The sequence below is a fragment of the Pseudopodoces humilis genome, chromosome 7, assembly GCF_049639895.1.
Source record: "Pseudopodoces humilis isolate 2021_Gansu_Grassland_sample_001 chromosome 7, ASM4963989v1, whole genome shotgun sequence".
Taxonomy (NCBI): Eukaryota; Metazoa; Chordata; class Aves; order Passeriformes; family Paridae; genus Pseudopodoces; species Pseudopodoces humilis.
Genome location: NC_142206.1, coordinates 42,381,778 through 42,402,263, shown reverse-complemented (window position 1 = coordinate 42,402,263; position 20,486 = coordinate 42,381,778). Strand labels below are relative to the sequence as shown.

Sequence of the window (20,486 nt, the reverse complement as noted above, 5' to 3'; positions counted from 1 at the left end):
AACAATTAACAGCAGTTAACAGTTGACAACCATTAACTAATTAATTTAATTAATTAAATTGTTAATTAACAATTAACAGTTAACAACATAGCAACAACTGCAGGATGACTATAGTTAATTTGGCTCACCAAAAGTTAAGTTTTAAAGAAATATAAATGAGAAACCACAACCTCCTTCCCTTCACAGAAACAAACACAAGAGAATACAAGAATATGATGCAGGAGCACAACAGTAAGAAAGAAATTTTAGCATTAAAAGAAACAAAGAGTTGCAAGTTCTTCAAGTAATTCATACAAAAAGAAAATTTCTCTAGTCTCACAACTGGACAGAATCAGTACAGTGAGATTTTTAACACATTGCAGGAAAGTCCTTTCAGTGTAACAGAATAATGGACTAAATTCCTCTTGCCAAACCTTCCCAAAACGGTTAGGGTGAAAAAGCAAGTACCAGCAGTGATCCCTGGAATGATGGATGCCCCAGAGTATAAACTTATATACAGGCTTCAGCACAGTAGTACAACACCACACAGAAAATCACACCCAAAAGAAGCCCCTACTTCTCCTTGACAGTCTCCTAGTCCAATAGCTTAAATATCTTCAGGCACATCCCAATTTTTTCCATATGCTGCCCAGCTCATACAATGCAAATCCAGTGGCTACTCCTTAAAGTCTGTATTAACCTCTCTGTTCTGCAGGGAAGATACTGTTATTTAACCTGCATGCTGCAGTACAATGCCCACTTGAATTACAGCAAAAGATCACTGTTCATTGAGGGCCCAGTCTCTCTGAGTATATTTAGTATGCAAGACACTTTCTACGAAAGGATAACCTGCTGATAACAAAATTGTTTGTAAGAACTGTTCAGCAATGCACCCAAAGACACAGTCCAGACCCTTTCCCCTTAGAAAGGGAGAAATGCCTGCAAAGTTATTGGATCTATTCCTATTGCTAGTTTAGATAGCAGATTAGAAACATGAACATGGTTCCCTGCAAAACTGATTAATCCCACCATTTCTTTAAGGCTGAGCAGTATCATACTAAAAGGGCTTAATGATCCAAAACCTGAAATCCTGCACATTGTACCAGATTTCATATGAGATTTTCTAAAGATAATACAATAAAAGAGACATGTTAAGATAGCAAAGGAAGTCTGAGTCAGTATAAGATACTTTTCTTTTTCATACTTACTGACTGCTATTACCCACCTTCCAGAAACTACACTCTAAACAACAGATATTGACAAGAATAAGCTAAAACAAGGGCTGTTTGCGCTGAAAGTAAATTTGGGCAGTCAGAGCTAGTAATATACTTAATTATCAGGAATAGGTAAAAATGTGCTCAGCTAATGCTTTGTACTGTCCCAAATCATACCCGTTATAGGAGGCAGTCTTTTCCTGCAGGCTAGAAATTGTTTAAACAAAGCACCAAGAATTTACAGGCATCAGAAAAAAAGGTATGCCAAGACACTTAAAAGAATATTCACACGACATAAGCTTTACTTCAACTTGCTTTCAGATTGTTGAAATCTTTACAGTTCCTTCATCCCACTATCCCACTTTTACATAAGAGGTGGAAGAAGAAAATGCCTGTATCATGTATTTAACATAAAAGCCTTTCAAACCAGCAGGAATCCTTCAGTTCAACCATGCTTTATGTACTGAAAGGTTAACTAATGGGAGAGGATTATTAGCACAAATAACACCACTTCTGCCTTGATCCCAACAACACACAAGCTAAGCGAGCTCAGGCTCCATGCACGCTTAGAGAGAAAAACAAGCAACAAGTACACCGCACAGCACCTGGCGCTGTAAAATCAGTTCTCAGATGTGTGGGCAACAGCAGCTTTCCCAGGGCACTACCTTGCCCTGGCTATTGGTACTAAACTTCTCGGGGGTTGGAGAAGGGAGCACCTTGAAGACTTCTGATTTAAGAGAAGATGAACATTCAGAGCCAGCCAGGTACAGTTCTGTAGCCATACAGAACAACAGCCATAGTTACATCCTTTAACCTCTAAAGCCTCAATTTTCTCATTTCATAAGCATGTCTGTTTACCTTTTAAAGAGGTATGGTGATGTATTGTGTTTATATAGCTGTTCTACAATTACATGTAAAAGTATGTTTTAGGCATTAGAATAACTGTTAGAGGAAAGTTTCTGAATAGGAACTCTGTCTCTTTCTTGAAAACTTATGGTGAGAGACACAAGGATTTGAATGCTAAAGTTTCAGCTAAATTCCAGTGCATTTTCTCCTCAGAATTGTCTCTACAGTGTCCTGGTAGAATAGGAAAAGGCAAAATTGCCCTTAATTTCCCATATGAAACTGTGCAGAACTAGTCTTTCATGTTCTCTAGAACAGATGACTTTAATCTCAGTCAGCTGCCTATCAATGATCAAGTTATCTTTTCCCTGCATCGAGTTTTGAAACCCCATAAAATTCAAGTCATACTGCAAACAATGTGTAATATTGCTTGGATTAGATCGAGTTAATATTTTTTTTCCCTCATAATATGTTCCTGTTTAGGATGTTCTTCCTAGAGGCTTAATAGAGAAACAATTCATTTTGCTGTAGCTGATGTAGTATGAAACAGTTGTTAACCTTTGATGAGAAGGTTACATCAGATACCAAGCTGGGGTAAATTATACTGACAATTGCCCTTGTTTAATTGCTTTTGAGTAGCACTCAGTATGTCTAAATGTGCAGTGAATTATTATTGTACCCTGCTGCTACCCATTAACATGAAGATCAAGAATTTTATTTTACTTTTTTGATGCAACCACAGAGAAGGTGATAAAGGCTTTAATTGCAAACAGATTTAATTTAGAACCTATTAGTGCAATTTATCCAAGCATACAGAAGATCGGTTGGTCTGAATAAGCTCATAAGTTTAAAGCTTCTTATAAAAGGCAAAAATTGATACTGCCAATTGGTAGAATCTACAAATATGGAAGATTTTAGTCTCTTTTAGAATGAGTACTGAAAACCTCACACTTATATCCTTTGAGTCATGGTTATTTCAAGCAAAGAACTTCACTGGAGATGGTCTTATTTCTTTGGCTCAGCCAGAAAAATCTTCACATTACTTCAATTCCTTTGTATTTATTAAAATATATTATTATTAAATATTATTAAATATTATTAAATATATAATAGAATAAATATAATGTTATATATATTATATAATTACATAATATATAATATATTATATAAATATATTATATAATAAATAAAAATAAATATATTATTAAATATTATTAAATATTATTAAAAGAAAAATATTAAGAAGCAGAATAGAAATTTTCTCAGGAAAAACATAAAGAATATAAAAATATTAAGAAGCAGAATAGAAATTTTCTCACCAAAAATGTTTCCTTAATATTTCTTTGTTTATTCACTCACAGACAAGACTGTGTGACAAAATTTGAAAATCCCAATTATTAGTTCTGAAATATCAAGAGAAAGTACTGCAAAACAGGAAAAGCAATTAATCTCAGGTTTTATTTAAACTATGATATATTATACAGCCCTAGATGACATATTCTACCTAAACACTACAGTCGAGAGAGTAAAATAAATATCAAGCAAACCACAGTATTTGTTAGTACAGCGTACAAGGACAAACAATAGCATAATATTTATTGCCATAGAGGGTGTTTGGAGAGATACTGTGAGGTACTCTGAGATTTGATTAACATCTAACAGCAATTCACACAACCACAACAAATCCTAAGACAAACCTGGACAAAATAATCAAGTTTAAAGCTCCAGAATGTATTTTAAACAGGGCTGCATATTTCAGGACAAATCTTTCTTGTGAGCTCTCCCATTTGCTTCTAATTAGGAGCAATTTTTTTTTATTTCTGCACTTAGACTGAAATACTAGTGCCTTTGTCAGATGTACAACACTGAAAATGGCAGATATGTATTCTGAAAAAATGCTGTCCACTGTGCCAAACCACTATGATCTTAGTAGATGCTTCTGTGACTCAGCAAAGCTCTGTCTTGTACGTTACATTATTTAGCTGCCCTTATCTTAAAGACAGGTTTCAGAAAGTTACCAAAATGTAACTCCCCACTGAGTGTTCTCTATCTCCTCCAATTCTACATTTTCACTCTCTGCTGTCCAGCTGAATTCAACAGATCTGAGAGCCAAACTCCCCAAATTATTTTCAGATTGGTGACTCTAATCATGCTAACTTATGGTCTGATTAGCAATTTTACCATTCACGCCAACATTGCCAACTCTTTCTGCCATGTCTCAAATCAATTCCACAACATTCAATGACAACTGCAAAAACACTAGGATCTGGGCACAAACTGCCACTGAGAGAGGAGTTAATGAATCCCTGTATCAAAGCACTGAGCTTCCATGCTGCCAGACCGGAGCTAGGGATCTAAAATCCATCATCTTTAGCCACGGGACATCGGTGTGCCATTTCCCGCACCGCTGCATTTGGCGCCGTGCGCTCACTCAAACACCTGTGCAGACACCGGCGGCAGAGCAGGGAACCGAGCCCTAAAGGTCACGGAGATAACTGGATGGGGCTCAGTGCCAAACGGTGGCAGCCCTGAACAGGCACACCAGGGTGAAAAACTCCCTAATGTTCATTGTCTCAACTCACGGCCTCCTACCAGACACTCCTGCTCAAGAGCTAGGCGATAACAATAAATGGACCATTCCTGTGTGCAGCATGAACTAGTTAAAACACATCAAAACTGGATTATTAATCACTTTCTAAAAATAAGAAAAGAAGTACCAATAAAATGTTTTAAAGCTGTCTTGGAAACTGAAAGTCCGTTTCTCATCTTCAAATTAGTTTTCCTTTACTAATTCTTGTGTGCTTTAGGGAATAATAAATGCAGCATGCACAAACACATGGGACTTCAGAGACCAAAGGAGTTTAGGAAAGGACAGGAAAAAAACTGAGAGCATTTTGGGACAAGATAATTGTGTATTTAAATAGAATGTTTCCACTAAAAAAAAAAAAAACGTCAGGCTCCCTGGCAGTTTTACAGCAGCTGGCGAAACAGCCAGTGACATGCATATCTCAGATTTGAGACTCATTCAGATATAGCCTCTCTCCAGCAAAATAACATCCCTAAAATCAAATATATTTGCCATGGGAATTTTTTTATTCTATAAACCCAATATACTAGGCAAGCATCTATATTATAGTCCATTTTTTGTGCAGATGATCTGCACATGGTAGCCTATAATACATTCACTATTTTCAAAGTACATGATCAGGAACAGAGGCCCTCTTCCAGGTCAAGACTATGCATGACAGCTTGACCCTGCCTAGTAACTAAGCCCTCCCAAACTTCTCATTCACTTACTACTCCCCAATGGGAATGCAGAGAAAATCAGAGAAGTAAGAGTAACAGAACTTGTGGATGGAGCTAAAGTTTAATAAGTGAAGCAAAACCATACTGCTTCCCATTTACAGGCAGATGTTGACACACTTCCTGGTAAGCAGGGCCTCAACACACATAACTTGGAAAGACACAGGCCATAAACCATCAGAATCCACTCTTACCCTTCCTTTCCCTGCATTTTTTTGCCAGGCAAGTTATCTTATGGTATGGAATGTCACTATGGTCAATTTGGGTTAGCTGTTCCAGCTGTGCTTCCTTCCAAATTTCAGTGTATGATGGCATAATCACTGACTTCTGAATTTATTAAGGTTTGTCTTTTAACTTACAGATTAGCTTTTAGGGTAATTTTACCACCTCCAGTTCTTGTGATCAACATAAAGAAATGGAGTGACATTAAGATGACATCCATGGCTGAAGATTACTATCATGCTAAGGAAAAAGAAGATGTGACTTAAAACTTGCATTTAATAACATAATTACAGAAAGTATGTAAACACTTGTGATGTCCTCTGTAAGACACTCAGAACCTACTTGTCATGCAATAGCTCAATGCTTGCTGTAGTCTCCCAGGTTACTCACTGCTGCTAGGGAACAGCACTGTCACCCCAATTGTTGTGGTGCCAGCACTCTATCTGCCCTAAGCAGAAACCTGCTCCACTGTAGAAAGGGGAGGAAGGACACTTTTTAAGGTACGGCAATATATGTACATATATGTCACATCTTAAATGAGGATTTTCTTGCCAATCCCAATTACTAATTATTAAAATAGAACGCAATCTAACTTAAAGGTATCCATTATCTAGTTAGTCTGAAGTTCAAGAATTGACAAATCACAGTAACAAATGTTTATAAAAGATATATATGATGACATGAAGGAGGGGTTACAGTGAATTTTCACACACTAACATTAAAGCAAAACAGTTCTTCCGGTCCCTCATTTGGTTCATTTTCCATCTTGCCTAGGAGGTTAGCAGTCATGGTTTCAAGCATGCATTAATTCCCAGGTGGTACCTATTAAAGACAATATATTCAGAAGTCTTTGCCAGAGAACTTACTCCTAGAAAAAAAGCTACATTTAGACAGTTTTTATATGTTTTTATAATCACAGGAGACCTGCAGAGCACTACCTCAGGATGGTTGCTAGATTTGTCTTGGTAAAAAATGTCTGTCGACAGTTTCTTCTTTTTGGCCTTCTAAGGATATAGACAATATAATCTTTTGCTTGCAAGCTCATCCTAATTCTCTCCCCTTACCAGCAAGCAGTCTAGTCACTCTCATTCACTAGTTGTTACTTCCTCAGCAAAATGTGTTATACAAGATGTTGTCTCCTGCACTTAGCCATTTTATAAATAATTTCTTGCTTCAACAAAGAAGCCTTTTTCGCATTTCACCTTTTGCTGATCCACTGGTTGCTTCTTTATGAAACATCTTTGATTGAATATGTGTTTTATACCAATCTGTAGGAGCTCATCATTTGTAAATTAAATTAGGAGAAATGTACACAATTCTTTGCTGTTTCACGAATGAAATGAGGCACGAGGGCATTAAATACTTTGGGACTGAGAACTGCATAACCACTTCTGGTATTCTCCAAGAGCTATATCAAACTCAAGGACTTACTCTACACTACTTGAAATCCTGGAAAGGCAGGAGTAAAAGCATTGTTCTAAATAGACATCCACGTAAACACAGCCAAGATATGGTAGATAAAATTATTTATATCCACAAAAATTAAACGTGAACAAACTTGGGGCTCTATATAAGAATAAAAAAGGTGGTCTAATGTGGTGAATCATCCTAAGAGAAAACCATAACTGTTACATCAGTAAAGGCAGCTAAAAATAAAGCAAAACACAGGATAGAATATTGAATCAGAACACTCACTTTTTTTTCATGGTCTACAGTCTCTTCTGATATACTGCTTGCAAAATAATGTGGGTTAGTCTTAAGGAAACCCCGTTCTTTCTACTTTCTTGGGTACAAAAATGTAACCCTGTTAATGCTCAGCCTTTATTCAGCCTAGGAAAGGTGGAAATATTTTGCATCAAAGAGATTTTGGTTTTAGGAAAGTGTAATACAAACAGTTCCAGAAAGTTACAGAAGACCTTCATCTCATGAAAAGTTTGCATGCAATTTGCTGAGAGATCCTAACTGGTCTTGCATTTTAAGTGTCATTTCAAGATGCACCTTTAACTTCAGATTTAATTTTTTTCCAAAATAATTCTGATGTAAGCTCACTTCTATTTCTTGGAACAATAAACCAGAGACAACAAAGTCTTACAGACATTCAAGAAGTCAATAACACTTTTAAAGTTCCTCTTCAACTTTCCTATTGCATGTCACAGCATGAGACTCAGACCACATTCTTTATTTGAACAGTTAGGTAGTCAGTGATGTATATGATGAACAGTAATACCATACCCAGAAGAGCACAGCAGCATGCCTTTGCTCCTCATGAATGACTGGCAAATCCTCCTAATCCATCCTGACCACAAAAGAACAAGAGAAATTAAAGCTGAACTAGTTCTATATTTACTGCTAGTGAACAGCTTTCAGGGATAAAAGTGGCCAAACTACACAGGAAGCATTCAACTGAACTTTTGGCAATAATACCAACCACAACCAGATTTTTTTCTACAGATATTTCAGATATTTAAATACCTAAAATAATCTGAAACTAGCACCATTCCATACAAACTAGTTTGAAAAAAAAAAAAAATATGGGAAAGAAGCTGAAAGATTTTCATTATTTTCTTGTCCAAAGCTGATTGGAAAGAGAAAGCAATTATTTTCTTGTGTTATTATTATTTTTTTAATGAATATGCTTACAATGAGTACTAAAACATTGTTTCTGGTTGTTCCAGAACCACCCTGCAATATACACAGTGCTTCAACATGATTCTGAATATGGCAAACTCTAGCAACAGATTAAAGCCCTTTGTCTTTCACATTAGGTCTGTTTTGGCCCCTGGCATTCCTTCCTGTTTACTTATATCTTCAAGGTTCCTTGAAATGTCAACATATCCCCAGCTCATTCAAAATTTGCAAATGGCCCAATTTCCCTTCCACTATGAATTAATGCATAATACATTGCAAACAATCTGAACATCAAGAAACATAACCAGCCTCTACCTCTAGTAAACCTCTTGGCTATTTGCCAGATGAAAACAGAGCAGTCTCTTCTCCTCCCAAAGAATCACATCAAGTAACAAACTCCAAGTGCTTCCAGTCCTAGTGTTCTCATTTTCTCAAGTAATTCAACTGTCCTAAAACCCCCTTCACTCAAGTTCTCACAAGTCTGCTTTTTTTTCTTGAAAAGCTATGTTGCACTAACATAAAATTCTTACTCTTTTGAACTACCCTGCTAAAGCAAGCATCAGGTATATCAGCTTGAGGATCTGTTCAGTTTTCACTTAACTTTCTTTGCGAAGAAAAACCCAACAACCTATCATTCCCTTTTATTCTTTGCCTTCCAAGAATAGTAATACTTCACCATAAATTCAGCTGTATTCAGGACTGTGCATATGCATCAGTAGACTACCACTGATGCAAAATGTTTCTTCACTTTTTGAATAAATCCTACTATTGAATCACATAAGGCTTTTGAGTTTTGTTTTATTTGTTTCCTCCCTCCCTAATTACTCCTGGCATCAAGATTTAATTCTCTAACTCTACAAAACCCTAAAGAACTACTACAGGCAGTTTAATCTGATGAGAATTGAAGACATAGAAAGTTATTATGACACATGGTATTTCAGAGTAACAGTTTTCCTCAAACACACATCCAGTTAAGAGAAACCCAGGTCTGGGAGAGACATGGGTCTGTCTGTACTCACTATGTGCAGCTGCAGAAAATCACCCAGCCCAGGGGCACTGTCAATCCGGACAAGAATGCCATCCTTCACTGTTGTGCTGAAGCCCACAGCAAGACGGTCTGTCCTTGTGCTTGGTCTGTCATTAGCTGGCCAGGTGTACAGGATGAGACCTCCACTCTTCCCAAATATATATGTGGCACCAGCTACAAGATACAAAGCCAAAGAAAAATGTATTAGTTACTTATTTACCAAGTCTGGTGGTAATGCTGTGACTTCTGAGAGGAACAACTTAAGCAAGCACAAGCTTTCATTAGTTACAGGGGTGAAATCAATGCATGCTGCTGGCCAGGCCCAATGAAGTACATTATTAGTTCCTCAATAAAGACAAGCAGAATTTAAGACAAAGATAAGTGAAGAGTTTATCAAAGATTATCAAGACAGCTTATTGAGAATAAATGATTTCATTAGTGCTAATACCTCAGACAAGGCTGAATAGGACACTGCTGTTCAGAGGAAAAAACCACAAACCACTCCTGTTCCAGAAGCATGGGATCCAATCTTGTAAATATTTCAAAGGAAATATTTAGCATTTCTCCTTGAGGTTGGACTTGCCTTCAGCTAAAGACTTCACACATAGTAGGAGACTATACTTTTCTCAAGACTTCACGAGATTTTTTGATATCTAGTCCATATATTTCCAGCACCATTTGTCTTGTCACCCCTGAGCCTGGGAATTTGTTCCTTGCCCTTGTTTTTAAGGACAACACCAAACCTCTCTCATGCTAAACACGCTGTCCTCCCACATCCCTGAGGGCCACCTGAGCTGAGGAAGGCAGAAATGCAAGTGAGGAATTATTGTTGCAGACGAGGAAGCTGAGAAGCAAAAGTGTTTGGAGTTCACATTCTGACTCGTACTCAACAGTCTGAGTTAGGAGCAAGATTTTATAACTCAGCAGTTATACAATTGGCCCCTGAGCTTCTTGAAAAATATATCTAAAATTCCTGTCCTGTTCAAATCTACAGGAACAACACTCCTCCATGTTTCAGCCACTTACTGTGCCTCATTTTTCTGAGCACTATTACAATGGTTACAGAATAGTAAGCAAAAATAACCAGCTTCTGTTACTGCAACAAGGATAAAACATATGTAGAAAGTGCAAGCAATTTCCTGGGTACATTTTCTAATCTGAGTGAAAATACAACTGAGAATTTTTTTTTTCACACTGTACCAATCAGCAACATGGATCACACAACCCTGCACAGAGTGAAAGTAGATAGCTACAGAAACAGGTAGGATCATATAACAGTAATTTCTACACTTGTCTACTGTTGCAGCTTCACTAAAGCTGTCTATGACCTGAATTCCAAATAAATGCTACACATTAGTAGAAATAATAGATACACTTCTCCCTTGCTAAAGAGGCTTCCTATACACATCTCAGAATACATTAACAAAACAGACATCAAAAACTTAGCCACAGAGGAATGAAATTATTTGTGAACAGCTGACTCAATGACAGAGTGAAAATGAATCATGTTTCTTTCTTGCCTTCCAGGCCTGTGCACATCCAACAGAACATGCCCTCAGTAAATTCAGACAAATGTGTCCAAAATCAGGGTTACATAGGAAATTTAAGTCATAATTCTGAATTACTAAAAAAACACATTCTGGAACTGTGCACATACACTATTTCAGTTTGAGAAAGAATAATTTTACAGACTCAGTCTCCTCATTGAGCTTTAAACTCCAGACAGAGGGTGTACAACTATTTTAAGATGTGTAGAAAGAGGTTCTATTTGTATGTTCATTTAAATACATCCCCAGCTCTGTCTGCAACCTTATGGTAAGACAGCTGGAGATGACCAGGTAGTGAATTATCTATGTCCTCTCCCATGCTCAGGTATAACAACAGCCCCCTACAAATATGCTCCTTCAGTTTATCCGTTTGTTCTATAACTTGTGTGTATTTGCACTACAGACTAAAACTAGGCACAGCAATGTCGTAAGCAAAAGTAGATTTACTCACTGTTGATGGCTTCAGAAACTAGAACCCACGTTTCAAAATTACTCTCACTTGAATTTCAATCTCTCCTCCTTTTCTTTGTACTGGCTATCAGGCCTTTCAGCAGCAAAGACAAGCTTGGAAGTGAGTTCTTCACTCTTTATGAAGACAGATTACTTTTTTGCCTCTCTAAGAATCATTTGGCTGCAGGTAGACCATGTCAGTCTTCCAATGAGACCCAACTAGAACCAATTATGTCCTCACAGACCTTTCATGAGACTTAACTACTTCATCAGATCTTATTTTCTCCTCACAGAGCACAGATTTTGATTCTAAGCCTAACCTGACAATAATTAAAACTTTGGTACTGTGGTATCAAGATTCCTAAGGGTCAGAAACACTAAGAAATAGCACAGTAAAAATCTGCCTCTGCAAGCAGAGTCTTAGTCCAGTTTTCCCTGAGATGGCTCTACATAATGCTTCGTGAAGACATGCAATACACTGGTTCAACTGGGAATGTCAACTCAGTTCTGGACTTCCCCTGGTCCACAGGCTGTCCAACTTCACCTTAAACATGTCAGGGGTTTACCATGCTGCATTTTGCAGTCATGTATTCTGGCAAGGCACTGAGCTCTTGAAAGAAAGATAATTCAGATGCAACAACCAGAGCAGCACTAACCCAAACAGACCTGCAAGCAGCAGTCTGATGGCCAGTAGTAGCTTGCTTATTTTCCAGATCAGAAAATAATGAGATGCCTAATGAGAGATGTGGCACTTGCTTTATCTCTGTGTAGCTGCATGTAGAAATATTTGTTGGACACATCAATGTCCCTTCCCTTCACCAACTTTTTGAGGACAAATGGGATATCCATCGACATTTTTGGAAAGAGATGCATATTAACATTGTGCCAGTATATTTTTTCCCCCAAATTATGAACCAAATAGTCATTCCAGTCTGAAAGCATAAGGTGCATCAAGTAAAAGTATAACAAGAGTTAGTACCACATTGCGATCACATAAAAAGATAACAAAAACACCCCAACCATGCAACACAAACACACTTGACTAAAATACTTCTATTTGACTGCAGCAACCATGCGTTTATAGAGTTTGAAAGTTCAGGAGAATTGCAAAAAACAAGCAAATTATAACCCTGAACTTCAGGAAAAGTGATTTTAGCTTCACCAGAACTTGAAATGGCCTAGACAACTCTATTGGATTGGACTTGCTTTAATCTTGTGTGAGTAAGCTGGCTAGACCAGTTTACCTCCAGCAGTCCCTCCTGATCTTAAATCAACCTTTATCCTTTCTTTGTGGTGTTGCAGAGAACTGTAGAATAATTAACCAAAGTATTCTGACTAAAAAAAAAACCTGGTGAAATACACATCTGTTTATCTTGAGATCTTCTTGTACCTAAGCTTTGTTACAGTCCCCTTTATTAGACAAGAACCCATATTTTTTTCCCAATATACTTTCTCTTCAAGACAGACAGGAGTATACACTCTTAAAGAGCAGCCACTTTAGTTTTTCCTCACTGTTAAAAGTTTAATTATGTAACTCCTTTAATAAAGACAACACCAACTGTGCCCCAACAATAGAAAAGCCTGAAGAACTGATTAATTTCATTGTATTACAATGTATTGTTGTTACCAGGTTTCACCACTTCAACTATATAACACTAAATTCAAACTATACCGTGAAAAACAAAAAAAAAACCGAAAAAGAAGAATAATAGAATCAGGGATACAAACACACAAAATTATTTTCCCAGTCAGTTTTGTGAGCAATTGCACTTCTCATAGTGCCCTGGGTCAGATTTACTGTACCAACACATAAAAAAAAATGGAAGTAGAATATTTTCAGCTACTTTACATGTTGCATGCAGAATTTGGTGAGCACTGGGAGCTCAGAAAACTGAACAATATATAGTGAGCAAACACTCCTTTCCTTACAGATTTAAGCTACTAGGACTACCATTACATGCTTAGCATCTAAGTTTATAAACACACAAAACTTAGGGTTGGATGATTAGTAGTTGACTTCTCCCAGAAATGACATAACTTGTAACTTATATCATTAGTGTTTAGACATCAAAGATGGGTATGTTCCTACACATGTGACAATGCAGTCTGCACATCTAGCTTAGGTAAATTATGTAATTGCTAGTTATATTCATGAATAGAGCTGCTAGAATATTCATCTTCAGTCAAAACAAAATAGTTTGAGGCAAAGACTTGTCATGGAAAACTTCTAACAGAAAAGTCATAAGCCACAGGTTATAAGCCACAGCAAATAAAGCCTAAAAGTGAGGTGTTTTAAAAAACACTTCATTTAAGTTGGCATCATCACCTGTCATTAACTCAACATTACCCAAATACTTTGAAAACCTATTTTGACAAGTTTCCTACAATCAACATAGTACAACTGCAGCAAAGTAGAAAAGTAAAGTAATAAAGGAAAAGTATAGTAGTAGAAAACAAGTCTTATGTCTGCACGAATCATCACTTCTATGCTCTGCACTCCTGTGAATTTCCCCACATTAAATAATTGATTGCAAATTCCCTATTTTCATCTACTAAGCCACTTAAAGCCTTGTTTGCCTCAGCTACAGGACAGCACACACAGTCATTTCCCTGTGGCCAAGAAAATGTAACATTTGGTAGGTATTACAGGGTTTATACACTGAAGGGTTAACTGCAGCAACTCTGCACTAGAAGGTGAGTACAAGTTTAATATATGGTAAATGCTACAGCTCATATTTTTACAACCAAAAAGTACCTTTAGGAGGCAAATTATGAAGAACCCAGGCCAATGCAAAAGCTACAATAATTACTTGAGTACCTTTCAGAAATCTGCCCCAAGGTTAGGTTGTCATGAATGGCATGGAATGTTGGAGGGCATTGACCACATTTTAAAGGCATTTTCTGCTTCGGTGATTTGGAAGTTCACCCCTGGACAACGATAGGACCCTGATAAAGTGACAGAATATTTGTAAGGAGAATGCTGTGGCACCTCCAGCGGTGAGCCCTGGAGACATACCCTGTGCCTCACACCACTGCCCAGATCACCACCCTGGGGTTTGGAAAGCAAGTCCTGCAGCAGCACAGCATGCTAGGATAAACTGAGTCTGAAACAGGACTCATTTCAAAAATAACCTTGTAGACACCTGGGCCAGAAAGAATGGTATTGAGTCATATTCCCTGTCCTGTACCAGCCTCTGGGAAAACTGAACAGTACAATGGACTGCTAAAAAATCACATTGAAATCAATGGGTGGTGGGACCTTCAAACACTGGGATTTACTTTTAGTGAAGGTCACCTGTTTAGTTAACACCAGAAGCTCTACCAATCGAGCTGGCCCTGCACAATTATAACCTCCATGTACCAGAAGAAGATGAAGACTCTGTGGTGCACACGAGGAAGGTGTTAGGGAGGACAGTTTAGATTAGTCCTGCATCAAGCAAAGGCAAACCCATCTGTGGGATTGTTTTTGTTCAGGAACTTGGGTGTACTTGGTGGGTAATGCATGATATGTACCTGAAGGGAATTTGATATTTGGCTGAGAACAGTCTGTAATGCCGAATTTAATAATACTGGTGGCTAAAATGACATTGCCACTGTATGTCATAAGTACCACAGACAATGAGGATGGACTGCTTCAGTTACGCCACTCATGAGCTTGTGATGCAGCTGGCAACCAGCCAACAGCACACTAGCCCTCCTGCCCAGGAAGACATCTAGGATGGATAGAACCCACATGGAATAAATGAACTCAGCAGACATCCTGGGGAGGACAGCCACTGACCATGGAAATACCTGTGCTTGTGTTTAGATACGTATATTGCTGGAAGGTATAAGACTTGAGCATGACATAAGTGGTATAGAATACCATACTCTGAATTGAGGAATACCATTTCTAAGCCATAACAAGTACAGATACTACTTTACTTAACATTTTTGAAAAGGGAGTGGAAGATTTTTTTATACTATATTCTACTTAGTCCAGTAGTTCAGATGAGTGTCTTTGGGTATTTATATGCACATATTTTATTTGTATTTTATATTTATATGCAGGTCCTAACAAGTTTATTAATAATCATAACCTTCTGCTATTTAACAAGAAGCTACCAGTTAAACTACTGGAAAATTCATGATGATGGCATTTTGCTCTTCTTTCTTGGCAGAAGACTGAAATTTAGGTAATTTTCAAGAAGCAATGTTGTCAAAGGGTGAAATCAGCAACACATTGTGCATGACCTTAGGTTACACAAGCAAACCAAGAGCCATTTCCCATCAGGAAGGAAACCTTGCTAACACCTGTAATTAGCAGCCTGTTAATCATCAGGTCTCTAAAAGCATAACTAAATAATGGAGACCAAATAGTTTATACAGAAATTCAAAAAATCCCACAAAATCTCAATAAGAAAACTCATTCAAGTGGAACTTTTTCCAAATTTACATAAAGAAAAAGTAACAGTGACCCTTATCTTACTGTACCTGGACTAGGCAGTTAATTTACTATTTCCATCACCAAAAAAAGGCATGTAAAAGAATGCAGGTTAGAATACTGGCATGAAAGCAAGTGAGAAGAGACCAGACATACATCTGCAGAAACTAAGTAAGGAGATAAAATTTGCTGCTGCAGGAACCATCGTAATTTGGTCACATAATAAAAAAGCAGTTCCAAAAAACATGGTATATAGAGAGCTATTCCACCCTTGCAAGTGGAGATGAAGACAACAAGGAAGAGCTCCCAAGATCAATTTCTGTTCTAATAGAAAACTCTAACAATATAGATTGGAAGTTTTGCCACAAGTCTGATCAGACTGATTTGATCAGTGCCCCCAGAATTAAGGTTCTTGGCCCTATGTTTCAGCTTAAGGCAGACTCCATATTTGACCACTCTGTTTCCAGTCAGAGAAACAACTGTAGGGTAGCTCCTCAGGTCTTTACTTGGCCAGAGAGTTCAGCATCTTATTTATTTATGCTTGCTACGCTTGACAAAAAACAATCCATGTTTTGACCACCAGCTCTAAGGGGGAGCAAACAACACATACTGCACAAACCAGAAAAGACAACCACAACTTCCAAATGAGATCTGTCTATTTATTACTCCCCAAAAGTTTATGACATCTCAATGCAAATAAAAAAACATCAGTTGAAACCTGTACACTGCCAAAAGGATGCACATTGGCTGAGGAAAAATGAAGCTACTGACAGCTGTTTTTAATACTTATTCATTCTGGCCACATCAAATAGACTACACACATGCTGCACAACTCCAAATTTCCATTAAATTAATTTCTTGGGAATAAAAAGAGTAAAAGAATGACAAAACAATATTTTGAGGACAGTCAAAGAAAGGAAACAGTGTCCATATGGATTAACAACAATAACGATGAAAACAGGTAAAGTCTTCACCTAGCTTTGCAATATACTGCCAAAGAGCGCAGATGATTCAGCTGACTCTTCATTACTTGAAATCACTTCAACTGGGTCAATTCTAGGTGTGCTAAAACATCTATATTGCCTAGAGATGACCTAACAGGTGTTTTCAATTGCCAGCTTTGCAAAGTTACTCCTGAGAGTCCTGTCCACTAAATGCACTGCATTCAGCATCACATAGCTTCTTTGCCTCACAGCAGGATAGCATTTCCAGCTGCCATTTTATGAGACAAATTAAGAACAAAGAGTAAAGAAAAAGACCAAGAGAGAATTTTCCCATTCCTTCTGCCCTTTCATATTTACCAAGGCATCAGTCTTGACAATAGCTATTCTTCCTTCTCCACTTATAAACTCTCATCTTGTTGCCCTCAATCCTAAACTTCAATTACATTGTTATCCTAACCCCTCTTTTACTCCTCATCTTCCTATCCCACTATACATCACACCAAATAAAAAAAAGTAATTAGACAAAAGATTTACTTATATCTCAGGAACCAAAACGAAGCTAGACATTGACACATCCCCTGCCTTCAAGCACATACACTAATTTTCTTACATTACATGAATGAAGTGCAATATCTGGATATCCCAGGGACATTTGGTGAGCCACTGTCACTCAAAGACATCAAGAAATGATGTTCCTACACATGTAGGAACATCATGTCTCATCAAAACTGAGTATCATCAACCAGGATGAAAATTCTTGCTCCACCTAAAGATCCTCTCCAGCATTTGTACATCTCTGTGACTTAGTTGCTGTGTTTTCTACACCCAGAGTTTAAAAGGTCTATTGATACGAACACCTACTTGATTAAAACAAAACAGAGATGGGCAATAAAAAGGTTCCAGAGTATCTAATCACCATCATCATCATCTGGCTCATTCGACCATTACATCACAGGATCCCTCTTGGGAGAAAGAAAGACCTAATATTTTCTACGACATGACTGCTGAAACATTATTTTATTTATCAAGAGCTTTAAATTGCCTAAGAACAAAGGAAATTTACATCCCTGGAAAATGCAAAGCTTCCAGAGTAATCCAAAACAAACAAACAAAAAAAAAAAGCAAAAAGCAAAGCAAGCTTCTGTGCTTAGAGTTCTCATGAATTAGCTCTTCTTCCTTTCAGCATGCTCACTCCTCCCTTGACAAACCCTGTGAGACTGAAATTGAACACCATATTCATCTCAAAAAGCAGGCATTGTTTGACATGAAACTGAAATTCCTTTCTCACTTCAAAATATGAAGAAGCTTCTTCTATACAAAAAGGAGGAGGAGCTATAAAAGCTGCAAGACTAACACAAAACAGAAGCAGCAATTCAGATCACGCCTGCTTTCTGTGTCTGTCTTTTTTAATGACAGCAAATTAATACAAGTTGCTTTCCTCCCAGTATGTGTGCATCAGCCATCAATTGGATCAGACAGTATGTTGCTTCTTATTAGTTACACTGCATTAAAAAGATTGGAAGAGGAAAAGAAGGAGAGCAAGGGAGTGTTCCCAGAACTAGTACAAGGCCCAAGATAATGAATGCTTGAAATAGGGATTTCTCTAAATCTGTGATACCAGGAATATTGAGTTTTTTTCCAAATATAAATTTGCCATGGGGCATGTTGGGAGTGTTTATCATCTCAGAAGGAATTTAGGGATTAACTCCTGACTAAAACAGACACAAGATGACCATAGGCACAGCAGCTTAAACATAAAAGATTGCAATACTGAAAATATTTCAGTAATACCTTAATTTCCATTATAACAACATGATTGGTCAGACAAGGACCACTGTCATGTCCTCAGCATTGATCCTAAGTGGGTACCCAGGGAAAACTAAGAGCAGAACAAGACTATTTCCTTTAAGTATGCACTCAGACCATGAGTCTTTTCATCAATTAACTCAGCCTCACGCGGTTTGTTTATACAGTAATCCCAAAGAGATCTATTTTTCAAGCACTTATCCAGTCTCTCTTTGAATACATTAAAAAGTTTTGCATTCACCATAATGTCTTACAAACCCTTCACAATGACTCACACAAATCTGCCACTGATGTAGCAAGTTAAACATTAACCAGCTGTGGGCCCTATCAGCACAGGCAGCCTACAGCATCTTGCACTCTATTAACAGGACCTGAGGCTGCTAGTAGATGAAGTGATTATTCCCCTTTACTCAGTGGTTGTTAAATTGCATCTAGAATAATGCATCTGATTTTGGATTGACAAACTGGAGCACGCTCAGTGAAGTGCCACAAAGGCAGTTGGGTGGATAAAGTGCCTGCCTTGTGAGGAAAGGCCAGCAGATTGGGGCTTTATCAGCTTGGAGATGACAGCTTCAAGGGGACCGGAGGGCAGTCTCACAGCACCTACAAGGAGGTTATGGAAAAGCCAAAGGTAGGCTCTTCACAGCAGTGCACAGCTGAAGAACAGGGTGCAACCCATACTTGGAAGTGAGAGAATCTGACTCTGCAGAAAGGAAAGAGCTTTCTCCTGACAAGGACAGACATGCAAACAGGTTGCCCAAGAAGATTTTAGAGTCTTTGTGTGTGGAGATTTTCAAGATATGACTACATAAAACCCAAGGCAACCTGATCTGACCTCGCTCCAAACAGGGGTTTGGACTAAAGATATCCTGGTGTCACTTGCAGTCTGAGTGAAAAAGGATCACCTTTTTGTGTGAAGAATCATCTTTTTCATACTTGCTCCTACTAAATAGATTACATGCTCCCTAGTTCTTGTTTTGTAAGGCACAGTAATCTGTCCCTATATCTATCCTCTCAGTATCAACTTTGCCTCGCAGACTTATACCACCACCCTCAATCCTTAATTAATTTCTTTCAGTAAAGAGACCAGTTGTGTAAACAAATTCAGCCTCCAAAGCTTCAGGCAGCTAGATGACAGTTATCAATCTAGAAAAATTCCACAAGGACAATTCCTCCAGGTCTTTTTATTTTTTCTTTTTTTTTCCTACACATTACAGAGTACGAAAAACATTTTGCAAAAAAACCCCCGAACTCCCCACAGTACTGATAACAATACAGAAAACAAAAGGCTTAAAACCACTATGCACCAGAAGAGACAAAAGAAACTACAAACACAACTGAAATATGAAATGTGTTGGGTACAAGTGCCTGTAAAATTGTGACCCTTGCAGAACAGCAGGATATGTTTACTAGGGCCAAGTTATCCACCACCTGCAAAGAGACTCCATTACTTCGTTACGTGCAACTGTGACTAAATTCAGTAAAGGTATATGGAACCATTTCTTAGTTACATTCTGCTGCCAAAGAGGACGTAGGATCAGGATGCAATTTCTTATTTCTTGGTATTTTCTGATAAAAAAGCACACAGAGAGGATGTCCTTCAAGAAGCCCAGGAGGCAGCATGCCAAAGGAGCTGAATACAGAGACTTCTGTTAGCAAGGAGAAGCACAGCAGGATTCATGGCTCACTTGGGGCTTGGAGGAAGAACAGGAATGTTACTTCAGTACAGTTTTACAGAATCTGAATGGTAACAAAATGGCCTAGATACCTCTCAGGATGGATAAAGGCCAAAACGCTATTATTGATCTCAGCCTAGTCAACGTTCCTCTAGAGAATCTCTTTCTAGTGTTTATCCTTAGCTATACTTCACTTATTCCATTAAAACAAATTAACCCTTACAAAAGTATGAAAACAAAATAAAAAATCCAAGCAAATAAAAACCCCAAAAAATGAAAACAAACCAATCAAAAAAAAGATTCCCCAAAACCCAAACAAAAAAAACTGCACCAAAAGCAAAGCAAAAACAAAACAAAATTGCAAAGACAACTTCTGTTCTATCATCTTCATTTAGTCACTTCAGGTTTAAGTAGCATAACAGCT

General features: G+C 37.8%; 1 protein-coding gene across 15 annotated transcripts in view; it reads right to left on the bottom strand.

Annotated features, from left to right (window-relative positions):
- Positions 1-20,486, bottom strand: part of NRXN3 (neurexin 3) — a 919,744-nt gene that overhangs the window by 236,852 nt on the left and 662,406 nt on the right. For all 15 annotated transcript variants that reach the window (XM_088057330.1, XM_088057327.1, XM_088057321.1 and 12 more), the window contains one exon: positions 9,209-9,390. In XM_088057330.1, coding sequence (XP_087913456.1) covers positions 9,209-9,390 — 182 coding nt within the window. The remainder of the gene's footprint in view (positions 1-9,208; positions 9,391-20,486) is intronic.